The sequence below is a fragment of the Triplophysa rosa genome, linkage group LG10 (genome assembly GCF_024868665.1).
Source record: "Triplophysa rosa linkage group LG10, Trosa_1v2, whole genome shotgun sequence".
In the NCBI taxonomy this organism is placed as follows: Eukaryota; Metazoa; Chordata; class Actinopteri; order Cypriniformes; family Nemacheilidae; genus Triplophysa; species Triplophysa rosa.
Genome location: NC_079899.1, coordinates 6,107,316 through 6,128,580, shown reverse-complemented (window position 1 = coordinate 6,128,580; position 21,265 = coordinate 6,107,316). Strand labels below are relative to the sequence as shown.

General features: G+C 41.0%; 1 protein-coding gene across 1 annotated transcript in view; it reads right to left on the bottom strand.

Moving 5' to 3' along the window:
* Nucleotides 1–7,572, bottom strand: part of LOC130560501 (BRISC and BRCA1-A complex member 2-like) — a 28,765-nt gene extending 21,193 nt beyond the window's left edge. The window contains exons 1-3 of the mRNA XM_057344322.1: nt 7,464–7,572; nt 7,196–7,277; nt 1,381–1,480 (exon numbers count right to left, since the gene is read on the bottom strand). Coding sequence (XP_057200305.1) covers nt 1,381–1,480; nt 7,196–7,242 — 147 coding nt within the window. The 5' untranslated portion in view covers nt 7,243–7,277; nt 7,464–7,572. The remainder of the gene's footprint in view (nt 1–1,380; nt 1,481–7,195; nt 7,278–7,463) is intronic.
* Nucleotides 7,573–21,265: the final 13,693 nt, after the last annotated feature.

Sequence of the window (21,265 nt, the reverse complement as noted above, 5' to 3'; positions counted from 1 at the left end):
CAAAAAAAGACAGTAGTTTTTTAATCTTAGGTTACTGTTATGAAGTGAAACGTGAGCATGTTTAATGATCGTTTCTCTTCAGTCCGCTCGTTTTATTGTGTTTAACTACAGCTGTCGTCAGTGTTTTTGTTCGACAATGGCAGGGGAATGTGTTAAAATATCAAATTGGAGACTTGTATTCTGTTGATGTGGCACTAAACAACACAACAAGATGATATTTTAAACTCCTTATGTAGCCGAAGCTGTGCTGGTTTGTGTTGTTTTCCCAGTTTTCCCTTTGTTTTGCCTCCAGCTAGTGCCGTGACGTATGCGTGACGTTGGCGAGAAAGGGGTCTATACAGTCCTCACGAACCAAGTTCCAAACGTAGTCACCCATCATCGCTTCATTCCACCTTCCCTGTGCTGTGCCAGTCGCACTGGCAGGAAAATTTGTAGCAAAATGAGACCATTTAGTCGCAGTCTAGCGTGTCAGAGCATTGGTTATGATTTTCGGACGGATCAGGCCTTAACTTAACATTCTTAATGAAAATTTTGTCAATCGTTCTTTTCAACTTCTCTCATCATCCGCGGCTACATCCACTCTGTTTATCTGACGGGCCTAGGCTACTCACCTCTCTGTCTGACTGCAGCACAGCATTTTCAAACGTACACACACGTACAGGAATATCTGGACCACGGCCAATCAGAGGGTGGTCCGCCCTTCACTATCTCTGATTGGTTTAGACCACGATATGGGCCTAATGTGTCTGTTGTTGAACCACAGGGAGACTTTCGCAGAGACTTTTTTTCCCTCGAACGGCTGGTTGCACCGGTGCGACCTCAGATTTTTTTTAGTCACACTATTGAGAAATTAGGTCGCACTCTAGAGCCCTGGGAGCTGGTGGGCACTGTCAGGGAATGAAGTGGAAAAAGGAAGGCTTGATTATTCATGCTGTCAATATGGATATACAGTAAGGTCTGGGGCCAAAGGAGAGATGTCAAAGGAAAGGAATGTCTCTGAATCCTTAGGCCAATGACAGTCAACAGATCTTATTTCCATTTGTCTTTGTTGTCTTGTGTTTTATTCAGGTTTTAGAGGATGAGGACATGCCACACCTGTGTATGTTGGCATCTGGCACCCTAACTACATAATTATTTTAAATGGTTAGTTGCATTTAATTATTTGAATTTTAAGTATTTTTTCTTTCAGGGCCCTATAATGAGAACAAACCTGTGATCCTTTTTTTGCGTCACGATCCACCATTTTAGAACACTGTAATGCACACAAGCTTGCACTTCCTTTCATATGCTGTTCATGTATTCCGCGTCATTCTATGATTATTTCAAATAACTGCATAGTAAAGTGTGGGCACAAACAAACAAAGTAAAGGATTTTTTTACCTTGTTCGTAAGTAACTGGCATACTTGGGGCACATAGTCAATAAGACAACCTCCACTGGGGAACACAGGAATGTGTAATGCTGAAGGTCCCCCAAGTGCACTATGAGTAGAGGGGAACAAAAAAACATTAAAGTTAACACTTAAGTCATAAAAGATCTTCACAGGGCAAACTAAATGACAAACATAAAAAAAAACAGTTATCAGGGTGGTGGGAGAAGGTGATGGCTCCCAGTGAAAAACATCTACGATGCCACTGGGTAGAGATTTAGATTATTATTTATTTTCTTTCTGAAAGAAAAATTTACATTTCCCCCCAAACATTAAAGACATCTTGTGACTTAAAAATCTTACAACTTCATAAATAATGTATTAAATTAGCATTGACTAATATTATTGTATTCAATACATGACTAATTATTTATTTAATAATTTATGTAAAGGATGATCCACAGCTAGCCGTGCATTAAAGGGTGTTAATGCACAACGTGGAGGCCAAGAACCACTCTCCGCAAAGTGCATTAAAATCCTTTAATGCTCGGCTAGCCATGGATAATCCCGCTTATACCATGGTCATTTGCCAAGTTAAAGCTGTTATTGATGTTTACAGTGTAATTTTTTAGCAAACAGGTGAAAATTACAGTTATTTTAGTCAGTTAATTTCAAATGTAGATCAAGCTGACTGGAACTACCCGTGCATTAAACGGTTTTAATGCACGCCTTCCAGCCAATCAGAATCGAGTATTCAAACAGACCATGGTATAATTAGTGATAAGTGTTTACAGTGCAACTTCATAAAAAAAATCTGAATTATACATTGTAGACTTGTCTACACCATTGAATGTATTGTTTAAAATTTTTGACTTATTATTTATTTATAATTTATTTACTTAATAATTTATTTATTATTAAGTGTTTACAATGTAAATCCGAATCTGAGATTGTCTACACTATAGTGCATCTCTATCTTTAAAAATAAGCATCATACAGTCAGCTCCTGCTTTATGCATGGATGTGAGCAGGCAAGTGTCATTTTTCGCTACTAAGAAAGAGAAAACAAAAGCCGCAAATAGACCCGTTTCTAAGAGAACTGTTACTCCAGAACTCGCCGGATCAATGTAGAGTGAGATTACGTGACAGGTTCATGGAAAGTATGATGTAGACGTGTCTGAGGAAGAGAACTTAAGTTAGAGCAGGGCTCTAGACTAACTTTTTGCACTGGTTGCACTTGTGTGCCTAACTTTTTTTCTTAGGTGCACCAACACAAAAGTTAGGTGCACCCAAATTTTCGACCGCATCGCATTTAACACCGCAGTTTTACAAGTTCACTTTTTTTTTATAAATCGCTGTCCATATAGGCAATATTGACTTGTAAATGATTAACTAACAATCTGGTCAACATAAAGTTCTTTATTTGAAGCAAAATTCTACAAGAAAGCAGGGCTCTAGACTAACACTTGAGAGAGGTGGCACTGGTGCTACCAAGTTATTCAGTTGGTGGCACCAGCCCTTAATTTGATAGCACCAGAGTCGTGGGGTGAGGTAAGAAAAAAGAATCACTAAAACTTCATTAAAATGTGTTTAACACATTAATAAATCAATTAGAAATTAATACAAATCATTGTTTATTGTCATGGCTCTGCTTCCTTAGTCATGTTTTTCTTGGTCCTGTAGCAGAGCCATGGCAAAGCCTTAGGTTTTATGTGAGAAAACCATGAGATGTTTGTTTTTTGACATCTCATGTGTTTTCTCAGGTCTTGTCATTGGCCCCGCCCCTCTCGTTTCCTGTATTGTCTCCTTCTTGTGTCTTATGTTCTACACCTTCCCTTGCTTGTTATCCCTCGTTTGTCTTCCCTATTTATACCCTCATGTTCCTTTGTCCTGTGCTCTTGTATTGCGTGTACTACGTTGTGTGTGTTCCTGCCCATGTGTCGAGTTGTGAAGTTCGTGTTTGGATTACCCTTATTCCCTTTGTGAGTTTTGTGTTCTACCCTGTAATGTCGTGTTTAATTTTAGACGTTTGGTCGTGTCCTTTAGTTTAGTTTTACTGTTCTTGTTTTCATTTTGCCCCCTCGTGGGAAGTCTTTTGTTTAATATATATTTCTTAGTTCTGTTTTCCCCCATTGTGGGTGTTTTTGGTTCTGTTTTGTGTTTGTAAAATAAAGTCTTTGTCATTAACCCCTTACTGCCTGCCTGCGCTTGGGTTCTCTCCACGCCACATCGTGACAGAATACAAGAGCCAATACTGAGCCCAGCAGGCAGCTCTTTGGACATGGGGAGCCGGGCTAAGGAGACCCACCGCCTCCTTTCCCTTCGCCAGGGAGACACTAACATCTGGGTGTTCGCCGATCAGTTCCTGGATGTAGCAGAGCGAGGCTGCTTTGGGGAGGAGGAACTCAAGGTAATGTTCAATGGCTGTCTTGCGGAACCACTCTCCCGGTCGGAGATGCGGTTGCTGAGACCCCTGGGCTTTGGGAATCTCGTATGTTACGCTAACAATCGGGATCCGCCAGGGGCCTCAGCACGTCTTGCCTCTCTGACCCGCCTGGAGGTGATTCCGGAGGAAGGTGTCCTTAACATTGACACCATTACCTTGGGTCCCTCCGATCCATCTGCCTCGGGGCACTCTGCTGCACCACCTAGCGACACCCGTGGCCGGCGGAGATGAAGGGAGTCGTGGGACTCCCCGTCCGACTCCTCTGGTGCGGAGTATCTCGGGCTCCCCATCACTTCGCAGCAACCGGCCACATGTCCTGTGGGCCGGTCCAGGAAGAAGAAGCCGAGGAGGGGGAGGTCCAGTCCGGTGCAGCCGGCGTCCAGTCCGGTCCAGCCGGCGTCCCAGCCAGCGATCCAGCCGGCGCCCCAGCCGGTGATCCAGCCGGCGTCCCAGCCGGTTATCCAGCCGGCGTCAAGTCCTGTCCAGCCGGCCATCCAGCCGGTCATCCAGCCGGCCATCCAGCCGGCGTCCCAGCTGGCCATCCAGCCGGTGTCAAGCCCTGTCCAGCCGGCCTTCCAGCCGGCGTCAAGCGCTGTCCAGCCGGCCTTCCAGCCGGCGTCAAGCCCTGTCCAGCCGGCCTTCCAGCTGGTGTCAAGCCTTGTCCAGCTGGCCTTCCAGCCGACGTCAAGCCCTTTCCAGCCGGCCTTCCAGCCGGCGTCAAGCCCTTTCCAGCCGGCCTTCCAGCCGGCGCCCAGCCCTTTACAGCCGGCCTTCCAGCCGGTCCCTGGGAGACTCCCAGGGCCAAAGACTGTCCCCCCAGGACTCCTCCTAAATCCCCTAGGACTACGCGCCCTCGAGCGCAGCCGGGGACTGGGACTTCTCCCCACCCCCATGGACTGCCCCCTATGGGCCCTGGTTTGGCCCCTCCCCCCTCCCATGTTTGTTATTTTTATTGTCGCACCCCAACCCCATTGTAATTTTGTCTTGTCTGCCACTGATTCTGTTCTCCATGTTTTGTCTGTCCTGTCTGTCTCAGTCTGTCTTGTCTCGTCCGTCTACCCCTTGGTGAGCACCTGGAGGTGCTCATTAAAGGGGGGGCTTCTGTCATGGGCTCTGCTTCCTTAGTCATGTTTTTCTTGGTCCTGTAGCAGAGCCATGGCAAAGCCTTAGGTTTCATGTGAGAAAACCATGAGATGTTTGTTTTTTGACATCTCATGTGTTTTCTCAGGTCTTGTCATTGGCCCCGCCCCTCTCGTTTCCTGTATTGTCTCCCTCTTGTGTCTTATGTTCTACACCTGCCCTTGCTCGTTATCCCTCGTTTGTCTTCCCTATTTATACCCTCATGTTCCTTTGTCCTGTGCTCTTGTATTGCGTGTACTACGTTGTGTGTGTTCCTGCCTGTGTGTCGAGTTGTGAAGTTCGTGTTTGGATTACCCTTATTCCCTTTGTGAGTTTTGTGTTCTACCCTGTAATGTCGTGTTTAATTTTAGACGTTTGGTCGTGTCCTTTAGTTTAGTTTTACTGTTCTTGTTTTCATTTTGCCCCCTCGTGGGAAGTCTTTTGTTTAATATATATTTCTTAGTTCTGTTTTCCCCCATTGTGGGTGTTTTTGGTTCTGTTTTTTGTTTGTAAAATAAAGTCTTTGTCATTAACCCCTTACTGCCTGCCTGCGCTTGGGTTCTCTCCACGCCACATCGTGACAGTTTATGATTGAATTATTTTTATTGTATATGTAAACTCTCTTTCAACACTTTACCATATTTAAAGCACATCTTTCTTAAAGCTACTTTCTTCCTTTATTTGTTGTGAACGACTCCTATAAGAGAACACAATTCCTTTAATATCAGTAAGTGTTTTTGGGCCCGTCCGTTGTTGTTTGATGAACATTATAAACAGAGATCTTTATTATGCTGCTGCCCCTTTAAGAGCTCGCGCAATATACTGGAACACGTGTTTTGTTTCCCAACTGTTTGGTCACGAAACAAACTGAATACCTTTACAAGGTTTCTGTTAATATGGGATTTTTTAGGTTATTTTGTGTTAATATGTCCGTTTCAGAGTAAGAATGTGTGAAAGAGAACTCCGTTTAGTATTTTGTGCTCTGGCTCTCTGGGCGCGCGCATATCTAAAACAACCCGCAAGACCTGAAGGCTTTTAGTGATTATTCTTCCTGAAAGCTGCATTGATACACGTTTGGCTTCTATCAATAGCGACTCACAAATAAATAGTATTTAGCGTGATTTATACCGTTTTGTATGCTTTGCAGTATTGTTAGAGATCTTTATACAATAGTTCAGTGCTTAAAGTTTAAACACGTGTTTCCTGCATTAGCTTCACATGCATACAATACTTGCAACACATTTCGTTATCTTTGCTGTTTTGTACCTTAGCAGGGGAAATTCTTGTATTCTGCATATTTATTTAAGTTGCAAGATTGAGCGCTTCACTCGTCTGCTCTTTCGGTCCTTCGCCTCTTACCCATAACCCACGAATTACGTCTTTGGGGGCGGGGCACTCATAGATAAGTGAATGGTTGAAGGAGGGGAGACGAAAATGAGTGACTGAATGCGCAGCTTGCGCAATATAACATTTCTGCGCATTAAATTTATAATACGCAAAAATTATATATTGATCAGTTTGACAGTCGCACCGGTGTGACCATTAAGAAAAACTTGTCGCACTGGCAGGAAAATTTGTCGCAAAATAAGCCCATTTAGTCGCAGTCTAGCATGTCAGAGCATTGGTTATGATTTTCGGACGGATCAGGCCTTATTTTAACATTCTTAACGAAAAAGTTGTCAATCGTTCTTTTCATCTTCTCTCATCATCCGCGGCTACATCCACTCTGTTTATCTGACGGGCCTAGGCTACTCACCTCTCTCTGTCTGACTGCAGCACAGCATTTTCAAACGTACACACATGTACAGGAATATCTGGACCACGGCCAATCAGAGGGGGGTCCGCCCTTCACTATCTCTGATTGGTTTAGACCACGATATGGGCCTAATGTGTCTGTTGTTGAACCACAGGGAGACTTTCGCAGAGACTTTTTTTCCCTCCAACGGCTGGTCGCACCAGTGCGACCTCAGAATTGTTTTAGTCGCACCATTGAGAAATTAGGTCGCATGTGCGACCAAATTGGTCGCACTCTAGAGCCCTGTAGAGCCATAGGTGTTTGATACTTATTTTGTTTGAAGGGCCTTTTTATAAAAATAAATGTCTTGTAAAATTCAGTGGAAGATTACAATGTAATCACTTATAAAAAGGACTTTGATTTTCAGATTTTCTGCAACTAGTCTTTCAATGTATAAAGAATAGCAACTAGAATCCACTGTCAGTTGGGTTAACATCAACAATGCCCTTAACTGACAGAAAGATTACCTTTTGCTGAAACAGTCTTTGCCAGTGTACAAGCATGGAAATGTCATTCATGTCCATCAACATCCTGAAGCATATTCATCGGCTGTTTAATGATGTTAATGCACAGACATGTTATTTATTAAAAGCGGAAATAGGAAATAAGAAGGGATGCCACTCAAACGCTTTTCAGCTGTCAAATTTCCATCAGCCTCAGTCATAACACAATGTAGTTGCTGTGTTACAATGACAATAGAGCTGCATCCTTATGAAGATATGTCTTGGTGCTTGCCTGTGCAGAAGTTGTCTCCCCACTGCTAGGGCATTCTGGGCGGTTGCTATAGTGTTGCTATGCAACTGCTGGGGTGTTTTAGGTGGTTGCCTAAGCAAAGAAGCCCACTCCCAAGTCCCTAAAACATGGTTTAGGTCCTTCCTTTTATGTAAGTCTGAAGAATGAATAGTTTAATACTTGTGATTAGAGATTAGAGAAAACATTAGCGTATTAAATTTACAATTGCTATGCATAAGCAATAATGACTGCTATACATTATAATTTTAAGATGAAGTTTGTGCTATTATAATATAGTCGAAAAGGAAGTTCAACAACATCAAATGCCTTATTGCTTTTATAAAATGATTTCTTCATATTAAAATAAAATAACGCAATAAAACATTACTTAGTAAGCAAATTCATTGTCATCATTTCATCTTTCAGCCAGAACACATTAAACAACGTTTTTGTCCAAAGCAGTCCCAGATTAATTTAAATGTTAGAGGTGTCTTGATCGAAAACAACTTGCACTGACATATCTTAAAATGTATCAGTGCGATTTTTTTATCTGAAGATGCACACAGTTATGTTTTTTTTTAAGTATGTTTTTAACAATGACTTAAATATCCTAATAACTAAGGCCTAGTCCACTCCTGGCTTAGGCTAGGGAAACTGCCCTTTAGTGTATTTACAAAAATAATGGTCATGGCCAGCTAAATGTAGACAAATAGCAATAGTTTTTGTGAATAATGTTATGTCTATTAGGAACATAATTTATATTAAAAAACTATGTAAGAAAGTGTTTGTAAAGAACCACAATGTAACGCTCAACCTGATTTTGCCAAGTGGTTGATGTCCTCAGGGCAACATATTTTGTTGACCTAAGGACAACATTTTTATAAATAAAACCTAAACCCATACCAGACCCCAACACTAACCATAACTTAGCCCTAAAATCAGAGGGAAATGATAAGTGAAAAACAATGGTCTAGAACAGGGGTCGGCAACAGGCGGGCCTGCGCCAGCAGCATTATTTTGATTATTTTGCCCGCAGCTGGTTCTGAAATAGATCTGTCACATCTTTAGTGAATTTGCCTTCAAAATAAAAGTACGAGAACGTTTTTGCAGCAATGTTTGAGAGCTTTTAATTTGAAAAGTTCTGAAAGATATTCTAAGGAGTCTGTCGATCGCTCGACACACTTCTAAAATAGCCGTCATGAAATATGGGGTATGAAAAAACTAACAGTGAAGCATTGAAACGTTTTCTTATAGCGCGGGGCCTCAGCACCAGAGCATGCGAGCGAAGCGGAGCAAGAGCGTAGCATTAATATTTCTCGCTGAGCAGGAAGCGCCGTTCTGAAAATACCGCTCCGCTCGCTCAGCCCTCTTGGTGATTTACTTTTTTGCTGCTGGATTATTGTCTCATGTACACCACATGAGCCTGAAGCCTGAATAATAGCACAACGGCAACAACTGCAAATGCCTCGTCCATTTGCAGAGGTGCGCGGGCGACAAGAGGTTTGATACAGGCTCATTTCAGTTAAAAAAAACATTATAACATTTATATTTATTTCTCTTAAGAAGACATTGGGTCACTTACCCAATGTAATGGTTGCTTTTCTGAAATAAAACCTGAATAAACATCGATGTCATATCCGGCCGAGGCTGACAAATATGATCTCCAGAGGACGCATGCAGCCTTCAAAGACGCAGCTACTTTGTCCAAGTTTCTAAAAGTACATTCTAAAATGCTGTTACAATTGACGTTTGACATTTTAAGACCGCATTTCCCCTTGTTTTGGTCTATTTTTCTTTAGAGCATGTTTCTTTTATTAACCCCAGTAATAATAAAGGTGTTCATAGTACATTTCATCTTGTGTGCGTTTATTTTGAATGTTGCACTATGGCAGCTATATGTTCACTGAAATAATGTTACGAAAATCAAATTTACTTTATCGGTTATTAAACAGTTATTTTAGGCAGTCTTTAAATAAAAAATGACTAAAAATATTGTCTGTAATGTCACAGAAGCGGTCGCTCACATGCTCTGCTCAGCACCAACACGTGAATAATAACAAAGCAAATTCAGCTTGCCTTTTTTTTTAAGGTGCCATGCTTCGTCTCGTAGTGCCATCTAATATTATATTCTTTGCAAACAGCAACAACTTCATTGCAGATAAGACACACCGGCTTTGCATTCACAAAATTAGGTAGGATGAATGCATAGTTGTCTTTCCATTCCTCTTCGTATGCCCTATTTTTGCTGACAACTTTCCTCTTTAGACTCTTTGATAGTGCCATTTTCTCTCACCATCTAGCTAGCTTAAATGTTAATATCACTCTGCACACGATGTAATAGCAAAATGCAGTTTAGTATGTGAGGAGTGTAAAAAATAGGCTACGTTAAATAATTACATAACTATTATGTAATTATATAATAACTATATTTTTAAAAGTAGGCTATTGTAGTTGCATTTTTCATCAATTAATTTCTTAAATGATCCTTTGACTATTTTCTGGGCCACCATCTAGCGGCGAATTCGTTTTTTGGCCCGATAACAAACTTGCATGCCGACCCCTGGTCTAGAAGCACCTTATCCTGGTTGGAAGATTAAACTTAAAATAAACTGTAAACTTATTTCTGAAATCTGGTTGGTTGATTTAAATGTTGTCCCAGGGTCAACATGATGTTGCCCTAAGGACATCAACCACTTGGCAAAAACAGGAGAGTCACAACTTAACTCATAATAAGTGTGTTCAGTGCATTAATACTTGATTAAAATGAAGTGTAGGTAGTTAATAATAAAAATAAAAGTGAATTTAGCTTGCCTTGGAATATTACAGGTTGTTCTTGTGCTTTCCAGAATGCTGTTAAAATTGTCGGAAGATTACATTGGCTTTTCGCATTAGAGGTCTGTAGCACCCTTAAGGAGCAAACGTTCTTATGGGCATCAATGCAGAATAAACAAGAGCCAGAGAAGAATAAGAAAACATGCAAACAAACTCTGCAATAATATGAAACAGAGGGAACAAACAGGCATCTTATAAACAGATAAGATGCAATCAACAACTGAAAAGTAGAAAGAAAAAAGTATTCAGCGCTCCATCAAACTGTAGACGAATGTGTAGGAGTCAATCTCGCACCATCGCATGTTGAAGATGTGAAGTCCACAGTCAAACTCAGTGAGCACTTCACCGTCATAATAACAGAGCCTGCTGTGTGGGAGTTGAGAGCAGCCATCAGTGCAACAGCAGGCATGTTTGGAGTTAACAGCGATACAGCAGCTAAACCTTGAATGTGTGAGAAAGATGGTAGGAGAGAATGATAGAGATTCCTGGGAGGCTTTTTATTTCACTCAGGCCATGCAGAGAGAGACCTCTTTCGGTCTTCTTTTTTAAGTCCCACTCATGCTCTCTCTAGTTCTGTGATGGGACTGCTCCTGTAAGAAAGATTACAGATGAAACTTCCAGTGACAGTAGTGCAGCAGCATTGAATGGCTTTTTCTGATGGCAGTAAATAATTTTGTGATTTGTGAGTTGAATTATAATAGTGTTTGCTTCATGCGAGAATGGATGCGGTGTGACGTGGCATGACAAACCCATTAAGAACAAGCCGTTTTTTCATGTCGTGTTGCGTCACACTGGTCGCGCGAGTCTGCTGTAGAACCAGTGTTACAACCCAGTGATGCTTAATTTGTGTTCTAAAGAAAAGCACTTCAAACACTGATAAAGTTAAGATGGGTTGCTCCTCTTAGAAACTGTACAGTTTTCAAAAGACAAACCTTAAAATATGTACTGCTCTTGTAAATACTAAATACTATATAAGTGGAGTGCTTAATTCAAGCAAACAGATAACAAACATTAAACATCAATTAAACTGAATGTGCTCATAGTTTAATGTCATTACATGAGATGCATGTAATCATTAACACTGTATGGTCTTCAAGAAAAACACGCGAGTAAAATGATTAAAAAAATGAATTTTGTAAAACATTTTACCCTCATGTTGTTAAAAAATGTTTATGTTGGTATGATGATGGTAGATTTATCACATCCTGTGGACTACATTTCTCAACCGATATGCGCAGATCCGTGCACAGAAATCATCTTACAACAGGGTTTACGTGTGATTCATGAAACATTCTATGCCGCCAATCTGATCATACAAATGATCGTACCATAATAAATGCAGCCTTATTTAAATCGATCGTAATTTACATATCACGCCCCTATAAATTCAGCATGGAGAAACGTAATCCGGCCAAAAAGAGGACTTTTTCCGATTTAGAAATTGAAACTTTAACATTGAAAAGCGGAATCAAAGGAAGTAACAGTTTAGAAAGAGATCACTACTGCGGTCAACAGCGTTAGCGTAGTGAACCAAAACTCCATCTGAGGTTTTTTTATTGGATATTTATTGTTTCTAAACAGGATAAAGGTTTAAAATCTAATTCTGCTAATCTTGCATTTCAGGCTGCTTAAATCAAGCACACACAGTTTTATGTTTGCTCCATTTATTTTATCCCTTTCTGATCCGTCAGAGGCAAGAACCAGTGGTCTTCAGCCTCCACAAACCGGCCTGGAGCCTGCCACACAAAGCCAGGCAACCTCGAGATGTGACTCAGTGCACGTCTTCCACCCCTAAGCGAACATCACACAAATAAAAAAAAGCCTTAAAGCATGCGTTGTCGGTTTTCATTAGAATGCATATTTGTCAAACAAATAAGATATCACCTTGCAAATAGGTAAACTTACCCATTGCTTATAATTATATTGATTATCGTTTTTTATGTTTTACTTTTAATTATGCATTTTAATTGCCGTAAATTATCTTAGAAGTAGCTTAAAATCTCATGAAAGTTTTTTTTTAACTCCAAAGCACCCGTTAACCTTGTAATTTCAAACAATTCAATTATCATATAATTAGGCAAGAAAAGAAAATACTTTATTCACATAAGGAAAATAAGAAATCGCATCGGAATCTATTTTTATATTTGTTATACTAAATGAAAAAACACAATCTTTCTATTTATCATTATTCCTTTTCAGTTATCAAAAGAGTAAAACGTACACGGACCTTCACCCTATCTCAAAACTTGCTGAGACCTGTCATGAGATTTGATCGTAGCAACCGCTCACATCCATATTGATAAATGCCAAGTTTTGCGTGAAAACGACTGTACGCCCACACTGTACATTCTATCCTCTATTTTTGAGTTAAGAGTATATGAGCTATAAGACACTAAAAGAAATTGGGTAAAGTCTACCTAAAACATACAACTAATTACTTAATAAAATTGAGTAATTTTAACCCATTGTCATCAGGCAACCTTCATCTACCTAATTATTATTCATATGAAATAATCAATAAGAATAATTAAACTTTATATATTACTTATTTAAGGAAGATTAAATTTACCTAAAAATGGTCAGACACAAAAGATTGAATCATTTACTTTTTATTTAACAAGTAACAAACATTAACAGTGTTTCCCATTCATTGACGAGACTATGGCGGCCCGCCATAGACTATTTTGTTCTGCCACAGTCTTAAAACGAGCTGAATTGTTTTTCTTACAACAACATAACTATTTGTAACGTTGAATTCTGCACCGCTGTTTCATTGTTGTGCCATTGTTCACGGCTAAAAATGCATCCCCCTCTCTGTTGCTTCAGAGCAATGTGCGCAGCACGCACACACACAGACACATACTGTACATACGAATGTACGCTCGCTCGCTACTGTTTCAGCTTTCATGGTTGAAATGCAGACACGTGAACTGGCCAGGATTTAAGACGTCGCCAAGCCATACGGAATACAACATCGATTGAGGGAAGTAAAGTCTAATGTTTCAGTATTATTCACTGCAGTTATCCACAGTACAAACATGATTTTATCAGTGTATGACAGAGCAAGCAGATAGCATTACCTCATTAACATCATTATGTTCAGCTTCAGCATCATATTATTTGACATGCACCATTTCTGTCGTTTAAAATGAGCAGCGCATCTACACTATGCAGCACGCGCACCCATGACATTTGTAATAAAGCTCAATAAAATGGAAGGAAGGAGGCGGGAACCGGCGAACATTCAAACACTTTAATAATAAATAAATAAACAATAAACCAGCAGCAAAACAGGCCACACGAACACAAACAAAACTTAACCTATGTCTGGGCCCGGTAATCTCTCTCCGTATTCTCCTGCCGTTCGTCCTTTTATGCTTCCGATCTCCTCCGTGAGAGATACGAGGCCGGTGTGACGTCCAGCTGACAATCATTATCAATCGTGTCCCGGCCTCGCTTCCTCCTCCCACGGCTGTCGTCACGCCTCCCTCGTCACATACCCCCATCGCCCCTCCCGGGGGGTACCCACGAGACTGTGCTTACCCCCCCCCCGAGGGGCCAGTCTCAACGGCCCCGGCGCCTGGGAGTATGGACAGACGAGACGAGAGAACGGAGACGGAAGCACCAGGAACGGTGGTCCGGTTCCCCGACACGCTGTCTCTCGGTCCTCAGCCAGCCGAGAGGTTCTTCCTCGCGGTGCCATGCGGTGGTCCTGGACGGTCCCTCGCTCCTCGTCCGCCCCCTGGCGGCCGGCGATGGCTCCTCCGGATGAGGGCAGCCGGCAGGAAGTCCCCCGCTTCCTGCTCCTCCCCTCCATGAGCACCGAGGTCCTCATGTCCTGGCGGCCGGCGGTGGCTCCTCCGACCGAGGGAAGCCGGCAGCAGGTCCCCCGCTTCCTGCTCCTCCCCGATCCGGCGGACGGTAGCAGGCTCCGGCCAAAGGCAAGCGGGGCAGACCTCTCCGCTCCCTCGCGGACGGCAGCCACCCCACCTCGACCCAGGACATGGCGCGAGGTCTTCACCACCGCCTCGGGCAGCCGCTCGCGGACATCCCTCGTCCGCGCTGCCCAAACTCTTCGGCACCGCGCTGTCCGAACTCTTCGGCACCGCGATCCCCCTCAGCGGCGAGGACTCTTGACAGCATGTCCCTCCTTCCTCCCGGGTTTCGGCACCACTGTAATAAAGCTCAATAAAATGGAAGGAAGGAGGCGGGAACCGGCGAACATTCAAACACTTTAATCAAAAATAAATAAACAATAAACCATCAGCAAAACAGGCCAGCAGCCCCTCACGGACGACTGCCGGCCACACGAACATAAACAAAACTTAACGTATGTCCGGGCCCTGTCCTCTCTCGCCGTATTCTCCTGCCGTTCGTCCTTTTATGCTTCCGATCTCCTTCTTGAGAGATATGAGGCCGGTGTGATGCCTAGCTGACACTCATTATCAATCGCGTCCCGGCCTCGCTTCCTGCTCCCACGGCTCTCGTCACGCCTCCCTCGTCACAGCATTTATAATGATTATCTAGCACTTCATTTAACCTTTTCCAAATCGCCAAAATAGTTCCGTTTTGTTTTTAATGGCAAATTATTCATGTTTCGTTTCATTTCGATATTAAGTTAATTTAGAAAAATGTTTGGATTATTTTTTTGTTTGTGGCTCACGTGCAGAACGTTTAGTTTGATAGCCAAATGTGCTGGAGCACGAATTTGAATTAATGATGTGAAAGACACTGTTTAAACTGTTAAAATAGTTTAGAATAAATAAACAGTTAAAAAGTTATATTTTGTTTCGTTTCTTTATTAGGTTAGAAAAATGTTTTGAGTATATTTGTTTGTTGCTCAGGCACAGAACGTAGTTTGATTGCCAACCGCCAATTTGAATGATTTGAATGCATGATGGGCATGAGTCTGCTTAAATTCCCCCTTTAGCTTCGGCTGTCACCGTAAGAAAAATAAATTATATGGGGGCGTGCCACACACGATTACATGCTGCCCTGTGTCACCGTGTCCAAACTTGTCAATATATTTGGTTTGTCGGACATACCGTATACCACAGGAGAAAGCGTCTGTCATTAACTGCTCTCGTGTTAGGTCTGTGCAACGCGCGCATAAAGTTGAAAACATAATAAATCACAAACTTAACATTACTCTGTTGTGCTGAGAGAGTGTGCGCTTTTCTTACGGGTTAACTCTAAACAGTCGCCGCATCATAATAACGTATGAATGCTCTGGTCCAGATAGTAAAGTGATAGGCCTACTGCCATGCGGGGGAGTGGGACAATGGCATTGTGAAAAAGGCCTGATGCCATATATACTGTATATGGTAATATATAAATTAGTTCAACTGTTAAACATTTTTTTGCTTCAGTTTTTGATGGCTCATGCTCTACATGTTTTTGACTTTTTTTGTTTGTGAACTCTCATTTTACCATGTGTTATCCCCATTTATATCTATGGTGCCAATGATTAAATTACTACTATACAGTAGCTATTGTATTCTTATAGATTGAGTCACTTAATTTTGCTCTTAAAATGCACCAGATTGCAGCATTTACCTTTAAAATATGCTAAATTTTCTTACGGTGGAGCATGCCCCCGGACCCCCCACAGGAAAATATGTTTAGCCCCCATAGTCTCACAAAATTCTGTGCGAAACACTGATTAAGTTTCAGCATACTTTGCAGAGTCAATTAATTTCCAATAAAATAAAACACCTATAATATTACTCCGTGTACTGAAGTAAATTTATCTTGGTCAAAACTGCTAAATTCTCCCTGCGTGGTCTTCTGATGTTTCATATAGTTTGAACATCTATTTGTGAAAGAAAAGGTCAGAAACACAGACATTAACTCTATAAATCCTTCCCTTGTAACACTGTGGCCTAACCAGAAGATACAGAAGCAGCAACATTTGGAAAAAGTGCTTTTAAAAGCGGCTTTATCGAAGCAGCTAGTAATGAGGCAAAAAACGTTAAATAACACAGACACGTAAGCATTTTTATACATTTTTCTATAACTAATATCTTTAAGTAAAAAGTTTCATGGGTTGTTTTTATCAATCCTATTGGGGTACATTTTACTTCTTTTTTTTAAGTTGCCATTGTTACTCTAAACAAATATGTTGTGTGGGTAAAATGTACCCATTCTTATTTATTAAACCTGCTAACTAATGTAGTTAAGTAGAATCTTACTGATTTTAATGGGTTGTATTTACCACCCTCCAGAATCATTTTTACAGTGCAGTTTTCGGTCGTATGCTCATTTTAGAAATGAGGCCCATTGTCACTGCATCTTATAAAACTACTAAAAGGACAAAAACCATCAATTTCATTTTCAGTCATTTTCAATTGTATCCCCTCCACAGTAATTCTCACATCTTACTGACACTTACTTCAGTATAACTCAACTGGCTGCAATACTGACAGCAGTCAAACAGATATGCTTCTTCAAACACATACAGCAAGATAAATTAAATTTGAGTGCGGTGATAAAGGATAAATTGGAGTCTTTGCCTTTGTAAGTACTTTTTGTTGCAGGATTAACATTCTGGTTGAAAGAAAGTGAATGACATGAGGGTGAGAAGTGAGATGCTGAAGTTGGTTTTGAAGACTACGGGAACGTATAAGCCAATAGTGCTGGAAGCATGGGAAATGTGCACACACTTGCAAACATGCATAAAAAGCAACAGCACAAAAGAAGCCCAATACAGATAGAGGTACGTGTCTGATAAACATCCACCAACACAAAACAAAACACCGAAAATCTGTTTACAAGTTAGAGCTTTGTGCATGTGCAAAAGTTCAGATCCTACATAGAAATGTGTGCTTTAAAACCTTTTTGCCCTTGTTTAAGAATTTATTATCATATTCAGGTATATCCTCAGGAGGCCTGTTTCTACATTTATCTTTGCTAAAAACACCCACAGACACACAACCTACTGGCTGTCCCTTCTCATAATTTTCCCTAGTCTGAGCAGCTAACGTGCATATATGAAGGCAAGGTTGCTGTGTGGTCCCATATAATCCAAACCCCATGTGACAGATAGAAGCTGACATGGCTGGAGAGCAAACAAAATGGGCTTGCTCTCCCTCCTCTTCTGCTACGTTGATTTAAGCGGATGGCACAGAAAGCTAAAAAGAAGGTAGAAAGAAGCTGGCATTACCAGTCAGTAACCTCTTATATCTGTTGTTAAGTCCTGCTGATGTTACCTTCACTTCTGAGAGGTGACCTTGTGTTATACAGTAGTAACCAAAAAGGACAGAGGGAAATAGGGGTGACCTAGCAATCTCTTTTGCTCATTTCTTAAGTTTTAAAAACAATTTTGATTACAAGAATGTGCCGATCCCCAGTACAGCATTGTGTACACCCTTGTGGTGAAAGTAAAGTTATTATTGTATTTACATGTTTATGTGGTGTTTTAATTCGGTTCCTGTCTGCCTGTCCTGTTTGTTTGTATCCTTGCACTTGCACTTCGTTTTAATATTAATGTATTTTATAATTGTTACTTATTACTGTGGTCGCTAACTTATCCTGATATCTCAATAACCCTGTCCTTGTTATTTACTTGAATATTCCAAACCAAGATTGATAGTTAAGTCAACGCCATTAGCATAGCATTAGCATGCTAGCTTGCTTTCTGTTTACACTGTGGAACATCAGCTTGCCTTCTAGTTTGTCTTGTGTGTTAACTGTTTCTCTTTTAAGTGTATATACAGTACTACGATTCATCGAGCAACCTTGGTAAGTCGGAATTACTCAACTCAACTCAACTCAACTTTATTTATATAGCGCTTTTACAATTTTCATTGTTACAAAGCAGCTGTACATGAGACATATTGACTATAAGCAAAATAATTAAAGTTGTACCTGCAGAAACAAGAAAAGGTTGAAAACACAGAAGACAGACATACCCACATACAAAACACTCCACACACACAATATGCACACGTACTAACACACATAGACATAGAGACACACACACACACACACGGATGCGCACGCACACACACACAACACACACACACGTACGTACACAGACAAGTACGCACACAAACACACACACACACACACACACGCTCAGTGAGAGCACACATTTAGGATAAAGGAGAGAGAAGCACAGGTCAAATATAACAGATTATAAATTTCTATATGCAATATTAATTAAGTAAAACTTTAAAATTCTAAAGCAGCCCCCCCGGTCAGGCAGATAGTGCAAAAACAGTATGCAAACGGTGGCGAGGAACCCAAAACTCTAATCGAGAAAAAAAACCTCAGGAGAACCCAGGCCCAACCAGGGGATTCCAGTTCCCCTCTGGCAAAAGCTGCTGCCTCTGCACAAGCTCCAGAGAGCTTGCACAACAAGGCTAAATAAAATAAATAAACTTAATAATAAAATAAATTATAGTTTAAGATTATCATTAATAATCTAATAGCATTTGAAATTTTGTGGTGAAAACATGTCAAGAGACCGCGTCCTTCTTTATCCAGCTCTATCATCTCAGCTCTTGTCAGGTCCCCACTTCCCATTCTCCGCTCTACCATCAGGTCAGGCCATGAACTGCATCCTGCTCGCTGTGGTAACCTTGGAACAATGAGACAAGACTGGCTGAGAGTAGAGTACTGTTCTGTACTCTTTGATGCAACAAGTACATCAGTTGTGTTTTTGGTTCCGGTTGATCTAACTAATGCAGCCTAAACCCTCAGAAGATTTATATTATGGAAGAGTAGTGTATGCAAGATTAAAAAGATGCGTCTTTAGTCTAGATTTAAACTGACAGAGTGTGTCTGCCTCCCGGACAGTGCAGGGAAGACTATTCCAAAGTTTAGGCGCTAGATAGGAAAAGGATCTACCACCTGCACTTGATTTTGAAATTCTAGGTATTACCAACTGACAGGACGCCTGAGAGCGTAATGCACGTGAAGGACTGTAATACAAAAGGAGTTCATTCAAGTACTGAGGAGCTAAACCATGTAAGGCTTTATAGGTAATAAGCAAGATTTTAAAGTTAACGCGATGCTTTATAGGTAACCAGTGCAAGGTTGACAGAACCGGGCTAATATGTTCATACTTTTTTGTACGTGTAAGAACTCGAGCTGCCGCGTTTTGGACCAATTGGAGTTTTTGTAATAAGCCTGCAGGGCAACCACCTAACAGTGCATTACAGTAGTCTAGTCTTGATGTCATGAATGCATGAATTAACTTCTCTGCATCTGACATTGACAGCATATGACGTAGTTTAGATATATTCTTAAATGGAAAAACGCAATTTTACAGGTGTTGGCGACGTGGCTCTCAAATGACAGATTACTATCGAATAGAACGCCAAGATTCTTTGCTGACGACGAGGGTTTTATGGAACATCCGTCAATAGTTAAACAGTATTCTTGGTTGTTACTTATAGCAGTTTTCGGTCCAATAAGTAACACTTCCGTTTTGTCCGAGTTCAGTAATAAAAAGTTGTTACTCATCCAGTTTTTTATATCGACTATGCATTCCATTATTCGATGGAACTGCTGTGTTTCATGAGGCTTCGAGGAAATATAAAGTTGAGTATCATCAGCATAACAGTGAAAGCTAACTCCGTGTCGCTTTATTATATCTCCTAGAGGTAGCATGTATAATGCGAAGAGCAGAGGCCCTAAGACTGAGCCCTGTGGTACACCGTACTGGACTTGCGATTTGCGTGACACCTCATTGTTTATTGCTACAAATTGAAAACGGTCGGATAAATAAGATTTAAACCATTTCAAAGCTATTCCCTTAATGCCGACATAATTTTCGAGTCTATGTAGGAGTGTGCTGTGGTCAATGGTATCGAATGCAGCACTAAGGTCTAGCAGCACCAATAACGAGATACAACCTCGGTCAGACGCCAATAGCAGATCATTTGTAACTCTGATCAAAGCAGTCTCTGTACTGTGACATGCTCTAAATCTCGTTTAGGTTGGCACTGTAGATGCATCCGAGTTAATGTTTAGTTTCACTTTCGTTTTATTTAATTCGTTTGTTAAGTATTCGTTGATAGTCATAATACGTTACACCACAACATTTAGTTTGGCTAAAAGTATTTATTTAAACATTCGTTAGATGTTATGCGCGCGTGCGCAAATTGTTTAATATGATTTCTTGCCTGTTATATAGGATGAACGGAGCGTCCCGTGCGCAGCTCGCGCCCACATGTGCTCTCATAGCGACACAGCGCGCACAGCACTGCTGCCTGTTTACATACAGTACACATGCGAGTTTGTATTACGTTATTTTAAATATGTTTATGAGCGTATAAAAGCATGGATTTTTTAATTAGATTTCTTTTATCCACATTTTTCTGTTCTCTTTCTGTAGCGCGAGTCATAGACAGATTCAGTGTATGTTGCTGTGAGAAGAGAAGGTTCACACAGTTCAAGAGAGAGTGATTGACAGCGTGATGCGATCGATCGTTTCCACCCAACAATAGAATATATGCAGTTTTAGGTATGACATGATGTGTTTATTGAGCTTTAGTTCATTTAACTTGTCTTTACTACAACCTTTTGAAGTCGAATCTCACTATTATATTTTATATTTACAAAAATACTGTAGCTATATTTTAGGAGCTGTTTGATTTGGGCTAAGTTTTACTTTTTGATAATATTTGAGGGTCTAGACTACATGCAGCTATTATCACTTGACGCAAAAAACAGCGGTGGATGGCGTTATGGATATATCGTCTTTTTTATCGTTATCGCAACAAATACCAGGAATTATCGTGATAGAGTTTAAGGGCAATATCGCCCATCCCTACTATACAGCCCTACATGGTTTAGCTCTTCAGTACTTGAGTGAACTTCTCTTATATTACAGTCCTTCACGTGCATTACGCTTTCAGGTGTCCTGTCAGTTGGTAATACATAGAATTTCAAAATCAAGTGCAGGTGGTAGATCCTTTTCCTATCTAGCGCCTAAACTTTGGAATAGTCTTCCCTGCACTGTCCAG